This window comes from Callospermophilus lateralis, chromosome 4 (assembly GCF_048772815.1).
Source record: "Callospermophilus lateralis isolate mCalLat2 chromosome 4, mCalLat2.hap1, whole genome shotgun sequence".
NCBI lineage: Eukaryota > Metazoa > Chordata > Mammalia > Rodentia > Sciuridae > Callospermophilus > Callospermophilus lateralis.
The window spans coordinates 88,727,859-88,751,669 of NC_135308.1; the positions used below are offsets into that span (position 1 = coordinate 88,727,859).

The window sequence follows — 23,811 nt, forward strand, 5'->3', positions numbered from 1 at the left end:
TACCGCTGAGCCACAACCCTAGCCCCTCCTTATTGTAAATTCTATATAGTCAATTAGTTCTCACAAAATGCCAAAATCTTTGCTAATCAGCTTCAATTGACTGAATGTAGTTCTGGCCTAAATGTTGATTCCCTTTGTTAATGAGTAAAAGTGAAAGAGATGTTTATCAGAACTTCATAGACTCATCAGTGTGACAGTTGACTTCTTTGTTAATTTGGATATTAGATTTTTATGTATTTTTATTTTTAATTGCTTTTATTTTTAAATACATGACAGTGGAATGCATCACAATTCTTATTACACATATTGAATATTAGATTTTTAATATGGAGGAAATATTTTGTGTCATTCACAACATAATGGCTACTGAACAAAACATGTTTCTAAGTTTCTTTTGCATTATTAATATTTTTAAATCACTTTCTTAAATCCAGAGTTCAATACACATTTTTTTTTTTCTTTTTGCAGTTCTTGGGATCAAATTCAGGTTCTCACAAATGCCAGGTAGGCACTCTACCACTGAATCACATCCTCAGCCCTCAATGCACAAATAAATCCATCTGTGATTTGTAGTTTTTGCCTATTTTCACTCTACAAATACTCCCATGTGCTGGGGACAATGATGCATGCTTGTAATCCCAGTGACTCGGGAGGCTAAGAAAGGAGAATCACAAATTCAAGGCCAACCTGAGCAATTTAGCAAGACTCTGTTTCAAAACAAAACAAATAATCCCAATGTGATGTCTCTGAACGTGGAGGTGGGGAGAACAGTAAATAGCACATCCTTATTGAGTACTTGGGTCAAATGAATAGGATAGGCATAAATAACCTCAAAGCATAGGCAATAATAACATGTAGCAAACAATAAAGATTTGCTGAATCGTAAGCATTACCTTTCTCTTTAGTATAATTTATTTATTTACTTATAAATTTACATAAAATTTAATGACAGCTATATTTCAAACTGGCTCACAATATTTCTGAAAGTATACCAATAGACTTTTATGCACATTGTACTTATGTTAGAATTTCTAAGCTCATAACAACTGGTAAGAACAACACTGCCTGTAAAGTTCTGAAAGGCAGCAAGAAATCACAGCTATAATTGAAAATTCGTGACTTGAACAGCTATTTAACTTGTTATCTGTATGAGTGAATGCTCCTATTTCTCATATTTAATATAATCTTCAATTACTATTATTAGATTATCTCTCAGCTTTCCCTATACCTAAATTCAGCCATTTCTCCATGGAACCCTAATTCCTTTCAGTGAAGAATGGTATTTAGAACCCAAAACCTAAGTGCTAGGTAAGCTCATTGTTATTGTCTTGTCACTCTGCCACACACCCAGTGGGCTGGTGTGGGAAGCCATTCTCACATGTGACTGGGCGACTCCCGGTTTGGGTCTGAGGTGCTCTGGCTGTGTCGGAGCTTTCCCGGCCCTCTCCTGTTGAGAGAACCTGTCCGTGTGGGGGTGTAACTGACCACTGACCCCGGGGGCCAATCACTGACCCTGACCTTGGAGTGCGGCCCTCCTTCAACCTTCATTGGATGGAATTCTCCCCTGAATTTCTTGTTCCCCAATAAAAGGCTACTCCCTGGCGTGCTCACTCTCTCTCTCTCTCCTGCTAGCCCTGAGTAATCCTTGCTGCCCTACCGGGCAGTTAGACATGGAAACCAGAGAGGGGAGCCATCTCGGACCTGGTCATAGAAAAAGGTAACTGAGTCTGTGTGTTTATTTCGATCTCACTAGTCAACTTTTATGCTAAGAGCCTCATTAATGAAACCAATGCGCTGGCCTCATAGTGGAGGCTGGGATAAGGAATACACACACACACACACACACACACACACACACACACACACATATGCACACACTCACACTCACACACACACTATCCCTGGCTTTCATTATCCTTAATTTATCATTTCTTGGATCATACTCCTTCTGTGTAATTCATATTTCTCCTGCCATTTCCTCCATGCTTAGATGTCCCCCCCATTCACATCTGTTTCTGCTATTGCTCCAGGCTGCTCTCTGTCGTGGAACTTTCCTCATCCTGCTTGGGGCCTCCTGCCTTTCTCTGAACTAACATGATGGCATGCTTCTCACTCAAGTACAGACACCTGCCTTGTGTCACCCTACCCAATAGCTTTAGAACTGAATTGTCCTGGAAGGAGATGGAAAGAGATCTAAAGGCAGAGAACAAAGAACAAGATTTCAGTTTTTCTTCCTGGAATAAATATATATTCTTCCAAAGAGATCACTTTAAAGAAAAGCCTTAAGTTGAATAAGTAACAATAATCACAACAACATTTGCATATAACTTTACATATTATGAGTGATTTCCACATATATTACCTCATTTAATCTTAGCAACATTGTAAGATGGGTAGAATAGACATTTTCATGATTCTAATTTTATAAGAAACTAGGACATAACAAGGGCCATTGCATTATTAAATCATTACCAAATTGATTTTACTGTCTTACAATCTCATCATATGATAAGAATTAAAGTGAAAAATAGTCTGAAGTATTCATTTTAATGAAGAATTTTAACTCATTGATCCGCAAGGACATTACAACCATTAGTCATATCTCAGTAGATCATAGGAATAAGTTAAACTTAATAAGAAATAAACTGTAAAATATCTAAAGCCAATAAAGTTGGCAGTTCGTTCAATCACAAGTATTACAAAATGGCAAAGTAAGATAAAACATTTTCCTTCATAAAACATGATTTGAGTTTCCTATAATGTGCAAAGTACTGCACTAAAAAAATAAAATAAAATAAAATACAAACGACATAGATACTGCATCTGTGTAGTCACCAAATCAACAACCCCTTGTTCTCCTTTTGCCAAGAACAAGAAAAACATTGTACTTATGTTAGTATTTCTAAGCTCAGGAAAATTACTCTCCGAAGCTCATCTTAGAACATGAAAACATCACCTCTCATTCATTTTTCTCCTAGTCAAACAGAATGATGGCACAACTAAAATAAGGAAGCAGCTGCTCTGAGCCATAAAACATTCAATTGCAGAAGCCCAGGGCTGAGGAAGGGATTTCAGAGGTCAGGTAATCGGATTCAATGAAAGCTTGTATACCAACAATGCCAGCAGCGTACCTGGATCACAGCAGGCCCTAGGTTAACAGGAAAAAGCAAAAGAAAACTTATCTGATTCTTTATTTATCCATGAAGAAAGTAAGGTTTCAGGAAGTTCATTTAATTTCACGGGTAGCAGCATAGCCCTGAGACCTGAAGTCTGGACTTTTCCCACAGTAGAATACTGCCGAGGCAGGACAGGAGATGAACATATTTAAATTCAAAATAATCTTCAATGTTTTCTGTTTTTAATATCAAAAACTTAATCCACTCTGAATACTAAGATCTAGTCTATAGAGTTCTATGTGCAGATTACCAACAGGTACTTATATTAACACAAGCCTAAGTTACTGTCAAGTTTTTAGAGAATTCTCTTAATAAAATTAAATACCTAATGCTGAATGGACAGAAGTTTATCTCAGTGCTTTGAATATATATTAAATGTCAGGAAGTTGCTATACTTTAATTTGGGTTTGTGGTTGCTTCATGATAATAATAAGTGTACATCTCAAAATATTCATAAAAAAAGATATATTCATGAGTTTAACTGCATAAAAATAATTTGTATGAGACAAATGTCCATTTCCATTCACCCTACATAAACCATGTGCTTTTATATCTCTGTGCCTTTCCATCTGCTTTTTCCTCTGCCTGGGCTGCCCTTCTTCCTGTCTGCATAAGAAACTGCTTGTTGATCAAGAGCAGCTAATGTGACATCACTTTTATAAAATATCTTAACAAATCCTGAAGTCAAAGACAAATCTACTTTTTTCTACTCACCAAACTGTTCATATTTCTCTTATAAAAATTATTGAGTACCTATCATCTACTAAGTACTTGGATAAGTACTTATTTCTTTTTATTTTCTAAAATGTATTTATTTTTATTGGTGCATTATAATTATAAATAATACTGGGGTTCATTATGCCATATTTGTACATGCATTAACATAATTTGATTAATCTAATTTCCTAATACCTTCCCTTTCTCATCCTTCTCACAATCCTACTCTACTGATCTCCCTTCCATTATTGTTGTATTATCATCATCATCATCATCATCATACATAAAAATGGGATTCATTATGGTATATTCACATGTGAACATGGCACAATTTGGTAGATTTCGTTCCCCAGTAACTTCCTCCCTTTGATCCCCTTCCTTCTCCCTGTTTTTGTGAGATCCTTTTCTATTCTTTTTATTCCTTTCTAGCTTCCACATATGAGAGAAAACATTCAACCCTTGATTTTCCGAGTCTGGATAACTTCATGTAACACAGTCTCCAGTTCCATCCATTTTCTAGCAGTTATATGCGTTTACTGTGTGCCAGGTACTGTGCTAAATGTAGAACTTACTTTTTATTTAACCTTCACAATTCTAGGCATAAGTGATTATTTTACTACCATTTTACAGATGAGAACACTGAGGTACACGCAGATAAGTAAACTTGTAAGTTGAAAAAGTGGCAGGAATTGCAAGTCAGAGAGGATATGGCTTTCTTTGTAAATACAGCAGCCCTGGAAATACAGCTCAGGTTTCCTTCAAGAGATCCTGGCCCCAGGGATCTTGACTGACAGCCCCATCTGCCTGCAGCTTCTGGGTCTATTACAGCAGCTGCACTTAGCCTATAAACTGGTAGAGACCGGTACTGCTGCCAACCCATTTATTCCAAACGGGTGATTACTTTAATGGGCAACTTCTGCTTGGGAAATCCCTATTGCTATTAATAGGAATCCCTATTAAAACTGCTCATAGAAGAAGGCACCCAAATGTCTGCCATTCTGAAACTGTTTTGGTAATTGGAAGGTGTACGGGAAGACGAAACAGAAAGGAAAGGTTGCTAAAGTCAGGAAATGTTGTACATACTAATGAGAACATATTTTAAATAACTCAACAGAATATCATTTGACATGCACACACACACACACACACACACACACACACACTAATCATCTTTTGTATTAAGAAAAAATAATTCTAAATAATTCTCATTTTGTGTTGGTTGTAGATTGTGTCCTTGAAAATCACTTTTGTTTTTATTTTTGTGTTCATAGGTGTACGTGTGTGCAGTTTTAGTTTCATTAACTGACAAACCACTTATCGAGTGGTCCTACCACGCTGTCCCCCTTTGTGAGTCATCATAAGTGCTGCTGCTGCTGTGTGTAGTTTTTGGCATATTTGCTAACTAATGTATTAATTCTAGTTTTTCACTAAATGCATTTAACTTTCCTTTATGAAAAGAAGAAAGAAAGGGAGAGAGAAAAGAGAAAAGAAAGAAAGAGAAGGAAAGAAAGGCTAAGCTAATTTTAGAACTGGGCTGTCTTCTGTGGTCTTCCTGTTTCCTTCTTTCTGGTCTCCATTCATGGTTGTCTGACCTGCATCTCCTGGCCTTCTCTCCATTTCAGCCCCTTTATCCTTCACAGGCATTTCCTCCAGTAATTCTTCTGCGTATCTAATCCTGCCTTGGCATAAGCTTCATAGAGGACCCAAATGGAGACAATACAAATGGGAACTGATCACTGCCTCAAACAGTGTTTCTGGAGCAGAGGACATATATATTTCTAAAATATATACATAAGTTAACGTGATGGTTTCTACAGTAACAGTAGATATAAAGTGTCATGGGATGCAGACAAGGAAGCAACTGTTCCCTGTGGTGTAGAGGAATGTGTGTTAGGAGAAGGTGTAAGGAAGAGAAAACTTTCAGTTTTGCTCCCAAAGAAACTGTTAAATGATTACAATAAAGGTGTTTCAGAAAGAGATACTAACATCTGCATAGACACAAAGATACCAAAGTGTTTCATATGTTTAGAAAATAAAGGGCTTCTCCATTCCTGGGAAATTATTTCATTGAACTCACAAATAATTTTTTTCAGGTCTGGAAGTGTGGCTTGGTGGCAGAGTGCTTGCCTGGCCTGTGTGAGGCCCTAGACTTGATCCCCAGCATTGAAAAAATAATTGAAACATAGATTGGCAAGAAAGCTTCTTCAACAAGTGGTGCTGGGAAAACTGGAAATCCATATGCAGCAAAAGGAAAGTAAGCCCCTATCTCTCACCATGCACAAAACTCAACTCAAAGTGAATCAAGAACCTAGGAATTAGATCAGAGACCCTGCACCTAATAGAAGAAAAAGTAGGCCTAAATCTTAATCATGTCGGATTAGGCCCTGATTTCCTTAATTAAACTCCTATAACACAAGAAATAAAGTCAAGAATCAATAAGTGGGATGGATTCAAACTGAAAAGCTTCTTCTCAGCAAAAGAAAAAATAAGTGAGTTGAGTAGAAAGCCTACAGAATGGGAACAAATTTTTGCCACACACACATCAGATAGAGCACTAATCTCTAGGATGTATAAAGAACTCAAAAAACTTAACACCAAGAAAACAAACAACCCAATCAGTGAGAGGGCCAAGGAACTGAACAGACACATCTTGGAAGATGATATATATAATCAACCAACAAATATATGAAAAAATGTTCAACATCTCTAGTAATTAGAGAAATGCAAATCAAAACTACTCTAAGATTTCATCTCACTCCAGTCAGAATGGCAGCTATTATAAAGACAAACAACAATAAGTATTGGCAAGGATGTGGGAGAAAAGGCACACTCATACATTGCTGGTGGGAATGCAAATTGGTACAACCAATCTGGAAAGCAGCATGGAGATTTCTCAGAAAACTTGGAATGGAACCACCATTTGGGTATAGACTCCAAGGAGTCTATACCCAAATGACTTAAAATCAGCATACTATAGTAATGCATCCACATCAATGTTTATAGCAGCTCAATTCACAATAGCAAACTGTGGAAGCAACCTAGATGCTCTTCAATAGAAGAATAGATAAAGAAACTGTGGGATATATATTCACAATGGAATATTACTTGGCATTAAAAGAAAATAAAATCATGGCATTTGCAGATAAATGGATGGAGTTGGAGAATATCATGCTAAGTGAAGTAAGCCAATCCCCCCAAAACAAAGGCCTAATGTTTTCTCTGATATGTGGATGCTGATCCATAATGGGGGTTGGAGAGAGCATGGGAGAAATGAAGGACTTTAGATAGAGAAAAGGGGAGGGAGGGGAAGGGAGGGGGCACAGGGGTAGGAAAGATGGTGGAATGAGATGGACATCATTACCCTAAATACATATGTGAAGACATGAATTGTGTGACTCTACTTTGTGTACAACCAGAGACATGCAAAATCTTGCTCTATATGTGTACTATGAATTGAAATACATTCTAGTATTACGTATAACAAATCAGAAAAAAAAATAAATTTTAAAAAGAAGCCTTTTCACAGTGAATCCCTTTGATGTTTAAACCTATATAATAAATGTGCAGATCTTCCTCATAGTCTGCCAGCATTCTCCTACCAGGAGCTCTGGTGATCCGCTGAGTCCTGTTTCATCTGTTTCTGTTTATTTGTCTTCATTTCCCTTATTTCTTATATTTATAATCCAAATCACTGCCCTACCCAGGGCAGGGTTCAACAGTCACATAGGCTCATAACAGGACTCTCCAGCTTGAGTTTTCCCAAGGGCAAGGGAAGCATCAACCTTAGCCAGCCTCATGACCTATCATCTTCCCTCCCACCTTCCAGTCTTCCTTCCTTCCATCTCTATTGTCCATAACAAATGCCAGGCTCCTGGCAGACCCTCACAGACAAGACCAGAGTTAGATATGGGTGTGACAAGAAAGGTTTTGAGAAAAACAGAAATGTACAGGAAAACATGAGGCTTTCCTTGCCCCCACCATTTCATTTCTAAGACACAAAAAATTGACAAATATAGGTCTATGATGAACTATGTAAGAATGAGGCCAAGTTGGTGTTGACACACTGTGGAGAGAGAGAGAGAGAGAGAGAGAGAGAGAGAGAGAGAGAGGAAACTGATAGGGCAAATTTCTTAAGAATATGGGAAACAATGAGATTCCACAACTGTTCATAGAACCTGAAAAAAAAAAAAAAGAAGTTGAAACCTATATTTGAGATCGGCTGGAGGGATGCTGAAGATAACACAGGATTCTCAAGGAAGTCATATGTTAAAAGTGTCAGAAAAAAAGGAAGAGTGGGGGGCTTAGAAAAGATTCCTAACAGCTTCTGACAATTCCGTCTTGAACATTGATGAATGAAACTGAGCAGAGTTAAGCAATCATCTATTTACAAGTTCACCATTGCCACCCACGCCCAGCTCCGTCCCAGAACATAACAGGTTCGGTAAACATCAGGTGAAGCACATATTGGCAGAACTGGATCTTACTCATGTAAATATCCTCAGCATGCAATACTGTACCTAGCCATTACAGAAACTCAAGTGTCAAAAGGATGAATTGGTCTATAGAAAAGCACATAAAAACACCTTCTCTAAAACTGGTAGTCTCTTATATTATCCCTTTAAATAGAACTCTATCAGGAAAAAATAAACATAATTCATGTTAATATCAGATTCCTTCATTAAGGAAATTCTTAGAATACATTTGTATCGTAGTCAATTTTCTTATAATTATTGATAATATTGTTCAATAAGTTGTAGAATTCTGACTCAAAACCATGAAAATGCTTTGCTTTTCAAGAATGAAACCAAAATATTCATTATATTGTAATTGCCTAAAAGAAGAAGCAATTAATTTCATTTAGAAATGTTTAAAACATCCTGGTAGATGTTAAAACAACTAAGACTTCTCATCAATTCTCCAGAAATGTATTCTTATAACTGTGAAAAGGCCTACGAAACCAATTACGTCTACCTTGACTCTGTCTGCACGGTTGTTGAAAAGCCCAATCCGCCTAATGGTGCTGAGGATGGGATCTGTGGAGTCATCAATCATGTTGTGCGTGGTCACAGGAGGCAAAGATTGTCGCTGAAGCAATAGAGGGAAGAAAATGTCAATTGTGCAAAGAATTAATAAGGGTGACTAATTTAACAATAGGTCACTGACATTTCAAGCAACCTTTATGGTTCTCAGACTTTGCAGATGACACTGATGAGCATGACTAAGTTTTGTGTGTGTTTCAGAGGAAGATAATGGGTTTGAGAACTTCCTTTCACAGATGGTAAGCACATGTAACTTTTGTTTTCCATCTGAAGCCACCACGTGAAAGATCTAAACTTTGTGACTGCTTTGGAGACTTGTTTGGAATATAAGGGTGTCCTGGAATTTTCCAGAACTGCCCTCTTGCACCTGGTACCTTCCTGTTAGGACAAGAGCTCCAGTGCATGCCTAACATGATTTATCCTTTTTGCAATAATTCCATTCTACTAAAAAACATTCACTTTTTTTTTCAACCATAACACAAATTCTATGCTTTTGGAAAAATTTAGAAGGCTTGGTGTTGTTAGTATATAGTTTTTAAACTGGATAAGTTAATTACAAATCAATTCTGCAAGTGGATACAAAAACAAGTTTCGTGAGAGTTTTAAAAGAAGTCCTTAAAACTACTCAAAAAAGGACATGATTCAGGTAACTATGTGAGAATGTCTTTTATAACCCTCTAGTCTAAAAATTTTCCAAATTAGTACATTCCAGCAAATTAAAATATTGACTTAGATTGATTTTAACAGTTATGAGAAATGGTGGGCACTTTTTTTCTTTTTACCTGAGTTGAAAAGATGGCTCTTTTCATAATTGTTAAGTCATCTCGATCCAAAATATCATTCATGTCAGGAATTTCTCCTCTGTTAGGAAAAACATGTTAATAATAAAAATAAAAACAGGGGCTAGGGTTGTGACTAAGCAGTGGAGTGCTCGCCTAGCACATGCAAGGCCCTGGGTTGGATTCTCAGCACTACATAAAAATAAAAAATAAATAAAACAAAGGTATTGTGTCCAACTACAATTAAAAAATATTTTTTAAAAAAAGTAAAAATAGTTGGCAATAATTAAGTGCTTTCTAAGTGTCAGACATATGCACATATATTTTTATTTATTTATTTTTTATGTTATCCAAATTATTAAGTAAGGATGATAACATAGATTTAACATGTAAATAAATACAAATTAGATATATAAATATTCATCATGACCAATATATCTAAATATATATGTGTATACACACACACACACACACACACACACACACACACACCTGCATTTTGACTTGAGCCCACCCTCTGTTTCAGATTGACATACTAACCTTTAAAGAGTTACATGGACATAGAATCTGCCAGCATAAGCAAATGTGTTCTCAAACATTCAAGCTGTTTACTGGTGTTTGTCAAACAAAGCATAAAACTACTGTTCGCATGATAACGTATCTTCAAAGGCTATTATATTAATTACCTTGTATTTAGAACAAAGTAAGTACATGGTAGTGTCTGGATGGTTAAATTTGAATAGTGAAGTCCTAAATGTTTGAAGTGTGTGTTTTTCCGAACACCTACCTCAATAATGCATCATAGAGTTTCTTTCCAAACTTTTCCTTCACAGAATGCGCAGTGTCCCTGTTTGAAATGGAAAGGTTTCTAATTCAGACAGCATTATAACTTTCAATCTTCATTTGTCATAACAATGCTACTGTTTCATCACTTGTAATTTTTGAAATACAAGTCTCCTCGGCACAACTTTTTCTATTATTTTTTATTTGCTAATTTAGCTTGAGTGAAAAACTTCAAAGCTGAGGCAACAGAACATCTTGATCAACTCCGAGAGCTTCAACTTTTTTGCTTGATGGTGATGGGAGCTGGTTGAGAGCAGGTAGGGCAGAAGGTGTAAGAGACAGCAAGTGTGGGAACTGGTTGATGGTGCTGAATCTGGCTGAGCGTGGAAGAAGTCTCTACACTAAATCTCTTTACTTTGGCATATGTTTAAAAATTTTCACAATTGAAAGCAGAACACATATTCAACCCATCTTTAAATATTTCTACAGAAGACTGTTCCTTCCATGTTTGCTCATTCCAAAGATTTTCCAATAATACCCATGATGTCATCGGGATTACATAATCCAACAAAGCAGCCCAATAGAAGAGAATCGATTTGTGCTATAATAATGTTAAAAAAAAAAAAACAACGTTCAAGGAAATATCTCATAGATCATGCACTTCAAAACAAACCCCTTTACATTTATTGCTTTGAGGTTCACGAGACGTGAGATTACCATAGCTGTTTTCTCACTGCCTGTCCTTTCAGGGTTTCCACGTTGAAATTATTTGTCTTGGCAGGCATAATGAAAAACACCACTGCTGTGACGTTACTTTTATGCATCTGATGAGGGATTAGAAAACACAACAGAGTCAACTGTCAAAGATTGCAAAAGCATGTGACAGGTGGACCTTAAACTTTGATAAAATAGTGTTTTTACATGTGTTTAGACAGAAAGATTTACTTATGATTCACAGAGAAATGACTTCTATCTTCCTAAGACTTTTTTAGCAAGTTAATTTAAATCTGGCTTTCAGTCAAGACTTGTCAATGAACAGTTTGAAAACTCAGGAATAAAATATTTTCATGGCATCTATCACCTAAAATAGGTAACAATTGCTATCCATATCACTGTGCTTTTCTGTGGTTAAAAAATTATAATAAATGGGAGCTAATATTTCAAGGCTAAAATTGATTCTTTAAAATTTGAGATTAGAAATTTAATGAGGATTGACTACTAGTTTGTTCTTTTTAATCTTTTTTAGTTTATTCACATTGATTGGCACCAATAGATCATTTATGTTTTTCTGTCAAATGTCTTGATTGTCCTTATGCTGCATTTTGGTATTCAGGCCTAAATCAAGGGAATACATACAGGCTCAGTACTTCTGTGCAGCAGGCACTGTGATAGGGCACTTAAAACACATAATTTGACCCAGTGCTCATAATAACCATGTACAATAGGTATCAATTTCTTCATTTTATCAATATCAAAAGGGAGCCATGAGAGGTTTAATATTTCTTCTGAGCTCCTTAGAGCAAAGCTGAGACTTAAACTGATGATTTTGAGTCTAAAATTCAAAATTCTTTTCCATGTCCCACAAGTGCTATTAGCTTAGCAGTTTGGGAAGTAAATGTATAAACTCCAACTGCAAACATATGTGTGTTTGACTATCTCCTGTGCGTGAGGCATTTGACCATTAAGTATGCGACCTCTGCACTCTGGGGCCTGACATTTTGTTCAGGAAATCTACAAAAACCACACGATAAGAAAGAAACTCACCACAGAAGTAGTCAATGTGCAACCAAAGAATAAATGTACACTATATGGAAAAAAGAATGCCTTCTTTTGACTTCTCCAAGTACTATAATTATGTTTGTTGACTAGCATAATAGCAATAGGTTTTTTCTTCACATTTAAAAATAATATGACTCTCAATAATAATTATATTGATAGATTTATTAATAATGTTCCTAAACATGATATGTGTTTGATATAGTTGTGAGTCCATTTATTAAGATTATTGAATGAACTCATATATGAAATAAGATTATACCAGAATAATCTGTTTGATCTTGGATTCTATTTTGCAAATGGGATTTTTATTCATGTATTTCTTCCTTATTAATGTGGTTTCAGTGAATCTTTTAGAGTACTTGGTACAATATCTTCTCTAAGGCAAAGATGAATCTATGTCCCTGAAAAAAATTAACTGGAGAAGAGTACAGAACTCAGGGAAATCTAGATTGGCTCAATATCTTAATAAGTTCAAAATTTTACATTAGGTTCTTGGGGATATTTTCCTGTTACTTATTCTATATTTGTAATAGGATTGTAATATAAACAAATTATTTTAATCAGTTACTATGTCATGGTACCTTTTTAAAATAGTTATCTCTATGGTACATATTTTATTGCTGAATTAGTTGAGAACCTCTTTAAGGCCCATCTTCCTGAGGTGGGGAAATGCCGTAATTCTGGGAAGAAGAACCTACTTTTCCTTCTTTGTGTTTTCAGGTGGCAGGACATCTCCTAGACTTGGAGTTTGAAACTCTTAAACTTGGAAAGGGAACATGGCTAGTGAGTTGAGGAGAAACAGTTGACATGTGTCTGTCCTGTTCTTCAGAGAGCTAGTGCTGTAGTACTTGGCAGGTAGCCACATGGCACATGCTACTCGGAAGGTCTGCTTGAGTTGGAGGAGGGTGGCAATGGTCAGAGATACCTGTGATTGAATGGCTAAATGCAATACCCAGGGTCAGTTTTAGGATACCTATTGTACTCCAGCCACATCTTCCACTGCAATTGAGATATGCCCAAGCCACATCTTCATTGGTTTAGAAAAAAAAGAGTGACAATTTGTTATCTATCCACTCAATTTCTCTATATTTATCTTTCAACTGATTATAAGCTCCTGGAAGGAAAAAGGGATGTTATAACAACTTCTTATATTAGCACATATGGTGTGAGGTTCTCTTTTAAAAACATACTGGACAATATAGATAAATATGCAGGTGAACAATTCAATAATTCTAATATGTAAATTGAAAGGGCAGTGTCACTTTCAGGATAAGGTTATCTTTGTAAATGTTCAGCATCATACATCCTCTTGAAAGCTATTTAAGAAGCCAGGAAGTTCTTCACTCTTAAAGAAGAAAGTCATCGCTAGAAGAACATTGTGTCCTGCCCTAGAGCTTTCTTACCCTCAGCAGGAAGTTCAATCTGGATAAGGATTCTAGGAAGATGTCAGCTCCTTTGTTTGAAAACTCATACCTCCCAGCAATGAAAAAGAATAAAGTCTTTTCAAGATCGAAGTCCAAATGACTAAAAAAAAAAAAGCCAAACAGTTTCATATTAAATAAGGCAACAGCAACAAAATGTACACATGAATTCCATTGGAGAACAGAGGGACTGTGATAGAGAAACATTTACTAAAATGATCCTGCTTTCTCTCTACTAAAGATATGAAAAATCGCATGCTTTTTCTTTTCTTTTTTCTTTCTTTTTTTCTTTAAGTAAAGAAAAGCATGGGCTAGAGATACAACTCAGTGGTAGAGAATTTGCCTAGTATAAGCAAATGACTAGGGCCAATCCCCAGTGCCTAAGTAAATAAATAAACAAATAGCCCAGAAAAGCATACCCATAAAAATGACCTCTAACAAAATCTTGGATCCTGGCCTTATACATGGCATGGAGATTTTGAAACTCGTGCACTGCTGAAAACTTCTTAACATTCAAGCCATTTGGAGTAATTACATCTGGAAAAGCAGAACAAAAGTGAAGCCTTTGAGAGGTAGTAAGTAGCATTTTAGAGGAGAAAAGGTATTTTTAAGTCTGTAATATTAGACTAACATTTCCAGTTTGTAACCATAGAATTTAAAATGCATAAAACTTCAGAATGCAGTCTTTTGGTGGAGATAGGAAATCAGGAGTACTTGATCTAAAAAATAATGAGTGATTGGTACAATGAAATAAAATTTCTATTTCTTATTCCTGATTTGTTAGTTCTATTTTTTTTCTTTTTTTAAAGACTTTTTTGTTTATTTGTTCTAATTGGTCATACATGATAGTAGAACACAGTTTGACACATTGTGCTAATTTCTTCTTTCTAATACAACTGATTCATTATGCCCCGAACATTTTGTTCTGGCAAGAAGACATTTTTGGTTTTCAATATATTGGTCATCAACAAGAGAGAGATTACTCAGAGCACATAGTAGAAACCACCTATTGAACTGATTACATGGGTTATCACATTTAGAAGCACTAAAAACAAAAACAAGGGGGAAAAAAAGAAGCTATATCAAAAAGTTTAATACCCAGCAATGGTAATTTTTGCAATGGAGATTTGAGCTAGAATTAGAAATATGTCATACTGTTTTGAATAATCTTTTATTAATAAAAGGCTGTTCTCTAGGAATGGTCCCAAGTTTTTTAATCATTTCTTATGTGAAAAAAATTTTTTTATTTTCATGAGTTTTTACTAAGTAATCTGCCATTTGCTACACAGTTGTTCCTTAATATTCAAGATTGATTCTAGGATCCTCTTGGATAGCAAAATGTGTGGATGCTTAAGTCCCATATAAAATGGTGTAGGAAGAGGTGGGTCTTGCCCATTAGGAGACATAAAGAGATGGCCCTTCCCATTCCTGGATCCCCAACGACAAGGTTTCAGACAGAACTGGAGTAGGGAGCAATGGAATGAGACCTAGGAAAACCTCAGAGGTCATGAGATTATATTGAAGATGGAAGACAGAGGCTACTACCCTCACCTTCCGATGTCCCCATTTCAGAATCAGAACCTTAGGTTGTCCCATCCCCCAACAGACATCCACCTATAGCCAGATTATCCCAGTCTGTGGTACCACTTAGCATGGCCCCTCCTGAGCTCACCTGGTGGCCTCTATATTCATGTACATCAGAAACTAAGAAGGGGTGGTACACCTGCTCATGGGAGTAGCTCAGGAGACCACCAGTAATTCATGTCTTCTCTCCATTTTCTGTGTATATGTCTCTCTGTTTCTGAAGATTTCCTAGCAATACTCATATGGATAATGTCATAAATTAAATTTGTTACATGAATTTATTATTTAAAACAAATAACTTTATTCTTTTTTCATTGGGATTAGATTATAATTTATTATGAAAAATACCTTCACTTCATTACTTTTTATTTTAAATGGACACATACTAATTAAACATATTTACAGGTTCCAAAAATAAAATAACATAGTGTAGAATTGCATAAAATCTATGACATCCTCCCTTGAACTTTAAATCATCTTTAGGTTACTATACTTCTTTAGCTTACAATACAATGTAAATGCTATGTATATAATTGTTATTCCACATTGTTTAGAAAATAATGACAAAAATACATAATTAATAGACACAATTTTTTCAAACATTTTTGATCCATGAGTACTTAAATCCATGGATGCAAACCCTTTGATACTTAGGGCCAACTACTTCTGTATATAGTACTAATAAATATTTGAAGAAAACTGTACTTAACATGTTGTTTAGTAACACCATGGTAGTGTTTCCACTATATTTATATATTATAAATTGTATTATATATAGAATATATATAAATATACATACATACCTAAGAGCATTTATTAAAATGTAGTAAAATAATTAGGACTTGATGTTATTTGAATGTTGACATAGTTACTAAATTGTAATTTTAGATAAATAAATGTTTAGTAATGGCTATGTTTGGCAACCAGCTCACAAAAATCCTGAAGTTTTAACAAATGGACTTTGGAAGTCAGAATGAATTGATTCTAGCACACCATTATCTACATAGCTTAAGAAATAAGATTTTAAGACTGTTTTTATGCTTCATTGATAAGTTTGGAAATATATAGGTGCTCTTACATAATGACACAATTTAAATTGTGCTTTTTTTCTTTAGAATAAAAAAATCTAATATCAACTTTAATATTATAAAAAAAATCATCTCAATATAAGCAAAAGTGTCCAATTTGTGAGCAGCTCCCCTCTACATTTGGTATTTCTTTCAATTTCATTTTATTAATTAGTTTATGTAAGTATAATTAGTTATATTATCAATTCATTTACATTCACTGAAATATCAAAACTTCTAAGATATGCTTTGAAAACATATCCTTTCCCCTTCTCCCTAATTCTTTTCTCTCCCTGAAAGCAACACTGGGAATAAACAACTTGCTATTATTTCCAAGTAGAAGACAATGTTGATGTCTTCCACCTCTCTGAAGATGCACAGGAAAAAAATGACTAAATGGTGACATTTGAATTTCAGTTATAAGTATTACCACAAACCAAGAAATCAATAATCACAAAACTAACAACTTGAAGTGTAAACACAATGTTGAAAATATCATCATATGATCTTTAAGGGACATGTTGTATTAAGTTATATATTTATAATTAGTAAATTTATAAAATTGCCTTTTCTCCAATATTTTAAACAAAATATCATCTTTTCAACATTAGATATTGAATCAAACTTATGGTAAAAACCATACAAGTGGGCATAATAGCACCTACCTATAATCCCAACAACTTGGGAGGCTGAAGCAGGAGGATCACAAGTTTGAGGCCAGCCTCAGCAACTTAGCAAGACCCTGTCTCAACATTTTAAAGAAAGGACTGGGAATATGGCTCAGTGATAAAGTGCCCCTGGCTTCAATCCCCAGTACCAAAAATAAAAATACAAAACAACAACAATCATAATACAGTATTAAATGGGTCTTTTCGCCAATTAGTACACAGTGATTTAAAAAAATATATGATCTCATTTTAGCTGTTGATATAGCCAACACTAACCTCTTGCCTATGTAGCTTGACCTTAGCATTGTACTTGTAGTTATACTATATATATATACATATATATATATATATGTATACACACACACACACACACACACACACACACCTTTGTTTTATTTATTTATTTTTATGTGGTGCTGAGGATCAAACCCAGTGCCTTGCACATGCTAGGCGAGCGCTCTACCACTGAGGCACAGCCCCAGCCCCTGTAGTTATACTTTTTAAAAAAATACTCTTAACTGTAGAGAACTTCAAGAAAAAATAGAGGGGCTGGGGATGTGGCTCAGGCGGTAGCGCGCTTGCCTGGCATGTGTGCGGCCCGGGTTCGATCCTCAGCACCACACACAAAGATGTTGTGTCCGCCGAAAACTAAAAAATAAATATTAAAAATTCTCTATCTCCCCCCCTCTCTCCCCCTCTTTAAAAAAAAAAAAGAAAAAATAGAGAATACAAAATCATGGTGCTTCCACATAATACTTTTTTTTCTTTTTAGAATGCTTTTGCTTTTTTTTTATGTTTCATGATCTACTAAAAGTGCATTGACCTCCTTTAGCCATAAAATGTTCAAAGATTTTACAATTCCAATAAGGACCACCATGTATTTCTACCACTAGCCAGAAAGTGAACCAGACTGAAGTGTTTATAGTTCTATTGGAATTTGCTTGTGAAGCTAGCTTGTAGGCAGCCAGTGATACAGAAAACATAAGAAAATCTAGACAGTGATCCACACCACATAACAATTGCTAACTTTTTCTCAACATTTATGTGAACCAGATATTGAGTTCTTTTCATATATTAACTCTTTAAATCACTGCAACCATTCTACTACAGGTAGGATTACTATCTATATTATGCTGATAAGGTGCAGGGAGCTTAAATAACTTTTACAGTGTCACATAGTTAGTAACATTTACTCAGCCCCAAATCATTTTCGATACTGAATTCAGGCAGTTTGACATCAAGTCCATGCTTTTCACCATTACTCTGCAGTTGTATCCCTGAGAAAATAAAGCTTTTAGAAAATAACCAATAAAGAAAGCAAGATGTGGAATCATCTTGGGGAAGACCTACCTTTCAAAGGCAGAAGAAAGTAGAAAAGTTATTAGGGACACCAGAAAATAATCATATTGGAGAGAATTTAGAATATGCAGTGTCATGAAAAGTGAGGGGAAGATAGAGGTGTTCATCACTTTTAATGTCATAAAAAAAATCAGAGAATCCTGAATTTGGTGATTCTTTTAGAAAATCAATTTCAAACTTCCAGGGTTTAGAAGCCAGAATTCAAGGGGCTAAAAAGTGAAAACGGTAACTGTAGTTTTGTTATTCCAACATACCTGGTATCAGGAGATTACATAGATATTTGACAGAGTAGCTGCCTGGTGAGAATTTCTCATTTTAGAATAGAAAAAAAAACAAAACATGTTTGTTAAGTTCAGAAAAGGATACTGTAGATAGAGAAAACAGATCCAGGAGAGAAATGAACATATCAATGGTGCAAATTCCTGCAAGGAACATGGGAATGAGAATCCCAGAGAATACAAAATCCAAAAGGAATTTTGGAAAGAAGACATATCATAAACTATCATCCTACCACTATTCATTACTTGAATTCTTGTTTTTTGTTTGTGTGATTTAACACCTTAAAATACCTCCTCCAGATGCTCAAGAGTTTGTAGTCTAACCTTTTTGTATCCAGTGGGTCCGAATAGGAAAAGAGACAATGCCAAGACAAGGATGCATTCAAACAGACTCATCTGATCAGACTGGCACCCATGGGAGCATTCTGATTGGCTCAGCTTATATCAGGTATCTACTTCTGCACCAATCAGCTGTGGCCTCATGATGTTTTATGAACACGCTTGCACTGAAAAATCTGGTAGGATTTGGGAATGGTTTCTAGAAAAATTTATAAGGAAGTCTGGGGAGAGGTAAAGCAGGCTTATACAAAACAGCACCAAAGAGGTAATATTATAAGATGTAGGACTGAGGGCTGGGGATGTGGCTCAAGTGGTAGAGCGCTCGCCTGGCATGCGTGCTGCCCGGGTTTGAACCTCAGCCCACATACAAAACAATGATGTTGTGTCAGCCGATGACTGAAAAATAAATATTAAAGTTCTCTCTCTCTCTCCCCCTCTCTCACTCTCTCTTTAAAAAAAAAAAAAAAAAAAAAAAGATGTAGGACTGAGACAATTTCCCACAAATTTCTAAATTCTCCTTCACTTTTATTTTCTTAAAAGAGAAATGCCAAGTTAGTTATCTTACATATAATAGGTCTTGAAAACTCTGTTTGTACTTAGGGCTTTAAAAGCACAACTGACTTTTCAATAAGATTCAACTCTTCCTATATTCCAATAATAGCTTAGCGTTGAATTCATCACAAACCCACTGAAATTAAGAATTGAAATGCATGTAATGAATTACATGGTAGCAATAAGTACAATTTTTCATCTAATATTTATTCTGGAAAAAAATAAAATCTTCATACTCTAATATCATTTGCATTTGAAAGATAAGTGAGGTGACAAACTCAGCGGTAATAATTACCAGGCTTTCTCTTCAGCATGTGTTCTGCCTCGATTGCTGTTATTTCTGAAACTGTGGTGAACACATGAGCGCAGTGAACAGAAGCTCGCTCCATGCAGTAGCGGTGGTAAATCTGCCTTTCCCCAGCCTCTTTGTCTATGTTAAACTGTTAAAAACAAACAAGCATACATTTGCTTACACTGATCCTCTTTCACAAGCAAACCAAAGTCACACATTTTATGAATTGTCTCTCCTCAAGGATGTGGAAAAATTGTACGATCACAGTGAAAGTACTGATAAATTTTTATTAAACTATTGCTAAAATACATAACCATTGATTTTTTAAAAAAATCACTGTTTACTTGATTTCTTCTAATCTGTTATTAAGCCCCCTGAGTGATCTTTTCATTTTGCTATAATCACTTGGAATTTTTGAATTTTGGGAATTTTATTATAATTTTACTAATCTCACATTTTCTAAAAATAGGGAAAGTTCCTTTTCCCAAAGCACTTTATTATATTTTATCCATAAACTATAAAACAAAATTGGCATTAAAATTGACACTGAAAATGATGCGCTGAAGGGAACCTGAAAAGATATGACATTTCATAATTTCAAAGGCTAATAGTTACTTTAAACTAATGTGTTAGATTGTGAAATCATCTCTAATTCTGGCATTTTAACTTAAAGAAAAATAACCAAACCCCTAAACATCACTTATAATTGGCACTTCTTGTGGGCTCTGGTATTTCACTGAATGTTATGTGTCACATAGCTTCATAGGAAACTAGCAGTGTCTTAAGAGAAAAGAGGATATAAAATTTCTGGCATTTTGCCAGGCATGGTGGCAGCATGCCTGTAATCCAGTGGCTAGGGAGTCTGAGACAGGAGGATCACGAGTTCAAAGCCAGCCTCAGCAAGGGCAAGGCGCTAAACAACTCAGTGAGACCCTGTTTCTAAGTAAAATACAAAACAGGGCTGGGGATGTGGCTCAGTGGTCGAGTGCCTCTGAGTTCAATCTCGGGTACCCGTACCCCCACAAAAAAATTTTGGCATTTTATCAGTGCAAAGCTTTTTAACACTATATGTTAGACACTCTTCTAAGCACAAAAACATACTGAATCTCCTAAAAATGCTGAAATGTGTTATGTTTTTCAACTTTTCTTCTCTGTGACCAAAATACCTAACAAAAACAACTGAAAGGAAGAAGGCTGTATTTTAGCTCACAATTCCAGAGGTTCCGTCCATGGTCAGCTGGCTCCATAGCTCTGGGCCTGAGATAGGGCAGAGCATCATGGCAGAAGCATGTAGCAGAGGAAAGCTTCTCACCTCAAGGCAGCCAGGAAGCAGAAGGGTGGAGGCAGGGACAAGATAGAGTTTAAGTGCACACCTCCAGAGCTCTTCTTCCCCAGAGCTTCACCTCTGGACACTGCTACATTAGGGAAAAGAGTCTTCAACATAGGAGTTCTTAGGGGGCACTTCCTATCCAAACCATAACACATGAATTTTGTCTTCATTGTGCAGAGGGGAAATCAAACCATTTACTGGTGAGAAATATCTAAATTGATCCCCAGCCAATCTGATTCCAAAGTTTGTATCCTCATTTGTGTTTATATCATTGTGATTCCAGTTCTACCAGCAAGTCAGCCCCCCTAGAGAAGAGAAATGCTGAAAAAGAAAAGACTCATTAGAATAGTGACTGAGGCAAAAATATTTCTGATCGTTCTTTTATGACGGTGGAATTTGCAGCCATCTTTGTGACAATGTTTGAATCAGGGCTCTCCATGGCATGCTCAGATCAGTGGACATTTTCTTACATGCTGTATATGGGTGCTCTCATTCATTCCACCAAATCTTTCATTCAACCAACATTTTTTGAGTAATTTTGGTGTACATGTTACCTTCAAGGAGCTTATAAACTAGTGGATGAACAGGTGAAAATTAGGTAGAAATGAGTGTGAGCCTGAATAAGATGTAAGAGCAGAGCAAGACCATTCACTTTGAGGATAGGGCAAAATACTTCTTACTCATTAATATGTGTTCATATTGTCAGAATCACCTCTAGAATGTAAGATTTTCAAGTGCAGGGAACATGACCTATTCATCCTTATATCTCCAAACTGGTTGGATGATTTAAATGACATTTGGACCGGGGCATGAAAGTTTAATTTGGGGAAAGTTATTTTGGACTGAAACATTAGCTGCCCTAAAGAACAAGGATAAAAGTTCTAGAGTATGTACAGAAAATATCTGACTGTCTGATTTGACTGCAGCATTGAGTGTGGAATGTCAGAGACAGAAAATGGTGGGATATAATAGGGCCTATCACCAAAATCCCTGAAGTTTCAACTGAGAATTTAGCCTTTAGTCCTATATTCAGTGGAAAGCCACCTAAAGGGTTTATTTAGAGAAATGGTAAAGACACAGCCTATCTTTAAGAAAAGTAACTTGGAAAGCAATACGAAAGGTTTCCTGCCTCATGGAGTTTTTTGTCAATTTCAAATGAAGTAACATAGCACCTATTTAGAAAAATGCCTGGCACCTGCAAGGTGCCCAGTAACTTGAACTATTGTTACTGCGATCAGTGTTTATGTTGCAGAGAACAGTTCACACATGAGACAGCACTTACCACTTTTAGAGATGGGAAGATAGGTTTTCTAAGTGAACAAACTGAGTCTACAAAAATGCAAGGGAGGACAGGAGAAGCCAGAGACCCCGTGACATAACTGTGAAGTCAGGCAGGTGTGCAGTGGTTGCCTTTCCCTGCCTGCTTGGGGCTCCCTTAACGTGAAGCACGAAGTGTGGATGGCCATACCTCTGGCTTTACATCCTGTTTATGCATGATGTCCTCCCCCCGACTGCCCACATATTTATCGTTGTACAGACCAATCTGATTGTTCCAACATCTAATGCCTTTCCAGACCTGATTCTTTTGAAAAGGCACCTTACTTTCTTGTGTCTTACTATGTGTGTCCATAACATTTTATTGAATTCTGCATATTGTGTACAAAAGAAAAAAAGATTGAAGTAAAGTATATAAATAAAACAATGCAGTGAAATAGGAGGGTAACCCTATCCCTGAAGTTGACTAGTTCAAACTTGGTTTGAAGAAAGAGTTAAAATACATTAGTTGTCTAAAGTCTTCCTTCCTCATTTACTAATCCTAAACAGTCTGCAGATTTCCAGCCAGTAAATTCTGTTGCTTTTAAGAAAAGAGAGACTTGGAGCAGTGGCACGCATCTGTAATCCCAGCTATTGGTGAGGCTGAAGCAGGAGAATCATAAATTCCAGACTAGTTTTAGCAACTTAGCAAGACCCTATATCAAAAAAAAAAAAGAAAGAAAGAAAGAAAGAAAAGAAAGAGAGAGAGAGAGAGAGAGAGAGAGAGAGAGAGAGAGAGAGAGAAAGAAAGAAAGAAAGAAAGAAAGAAAGAAAGAAGGGATGGGAATGTAGCTTAGTGGTAGAGTTTCCCTGGCTCAAACTGCAGTACTGAAAAAGAAAAAGGAAAAAAAAAAAAAAAAAACTAAAGGTCTTAAAAAAAAAAAAGAAGAAGAAGAAGCATTAGTTATCTGTACATTTTAATAGAGGCAGGGTGGGTAACTAATGGCCGAACTTAAGATAGTGAGTTTGAGAACATAACATCTTCTTGGAAATTTTCAGAAAATGTATAAGCTGACTGAAAATAGTTGCAATGCTCTTTTAGCTAATGAATTTTACTTAAAATTGGAAGACAACATCAAAGTCTTGTGGACTATTACAAAAAAATGTTTACAGTTGCAATTAAATTTGAGCAAAAAGTTATAATCTTTCTGCTTTTACAAAAATTAAATTATTTTATTCTTTTTTTTTAAAGAGAGAGAGGGAGAGAGAGAATATCTTTTTTTTTTTTTTTTTTGTAGATGGACACAACACAATGCCTTTATTTTTATGTGGTGCTGAGAATTGAACCCGGGTCCCGCCCGTGCTAGGTGGACACTCTACCACTGAGCCACAAT

The 23,811-nt window shown here is 35.9% G+C and overlaps 1 protein-coding gene across 1 annotated transcript in view; it reads right to left on the bottom strand.

Annotated features, from left to right (window-relative positions):
- Gys2 (glycogen synthase 2) overlaps nt 1–23,811 on the bottom strand; it is a 52,681-nt gene that overhangs the window by 10,161 nt on the left and 18,709 nt on the right. Inside the window, exons 5-11 of the mRNA XM_076852723.1 lie at nt 19,837–19,981; nt 14,114–14,231; nt 13,677–13,797; nt 11,212–11,318; nt 10,499–10,558; nt 9,715–9,793; nt 8,865–8,978 (exon numbers count right to left, since the gene is read on the bottom strand). Of these exons, the coding sequence (XP_076708838.1) occupies nt 8,865–8,978; nt 9,715–9,793; nt 10,499–10,558; nt 11,212–11,318; nt 13,677–13,797; nt 14,114–14,231; nt 19,837–19,981 (744 nt within the window). The remainder of the gene's footprint in view (nt 1–8,864; nt 8,979–9,714; nt 9,794–10,498; nt 10,559–11,211; nt 11,319–13,676; nt 13,798–14,113; nt 14,232–19,836; nt 19,982–23,811) is intronic.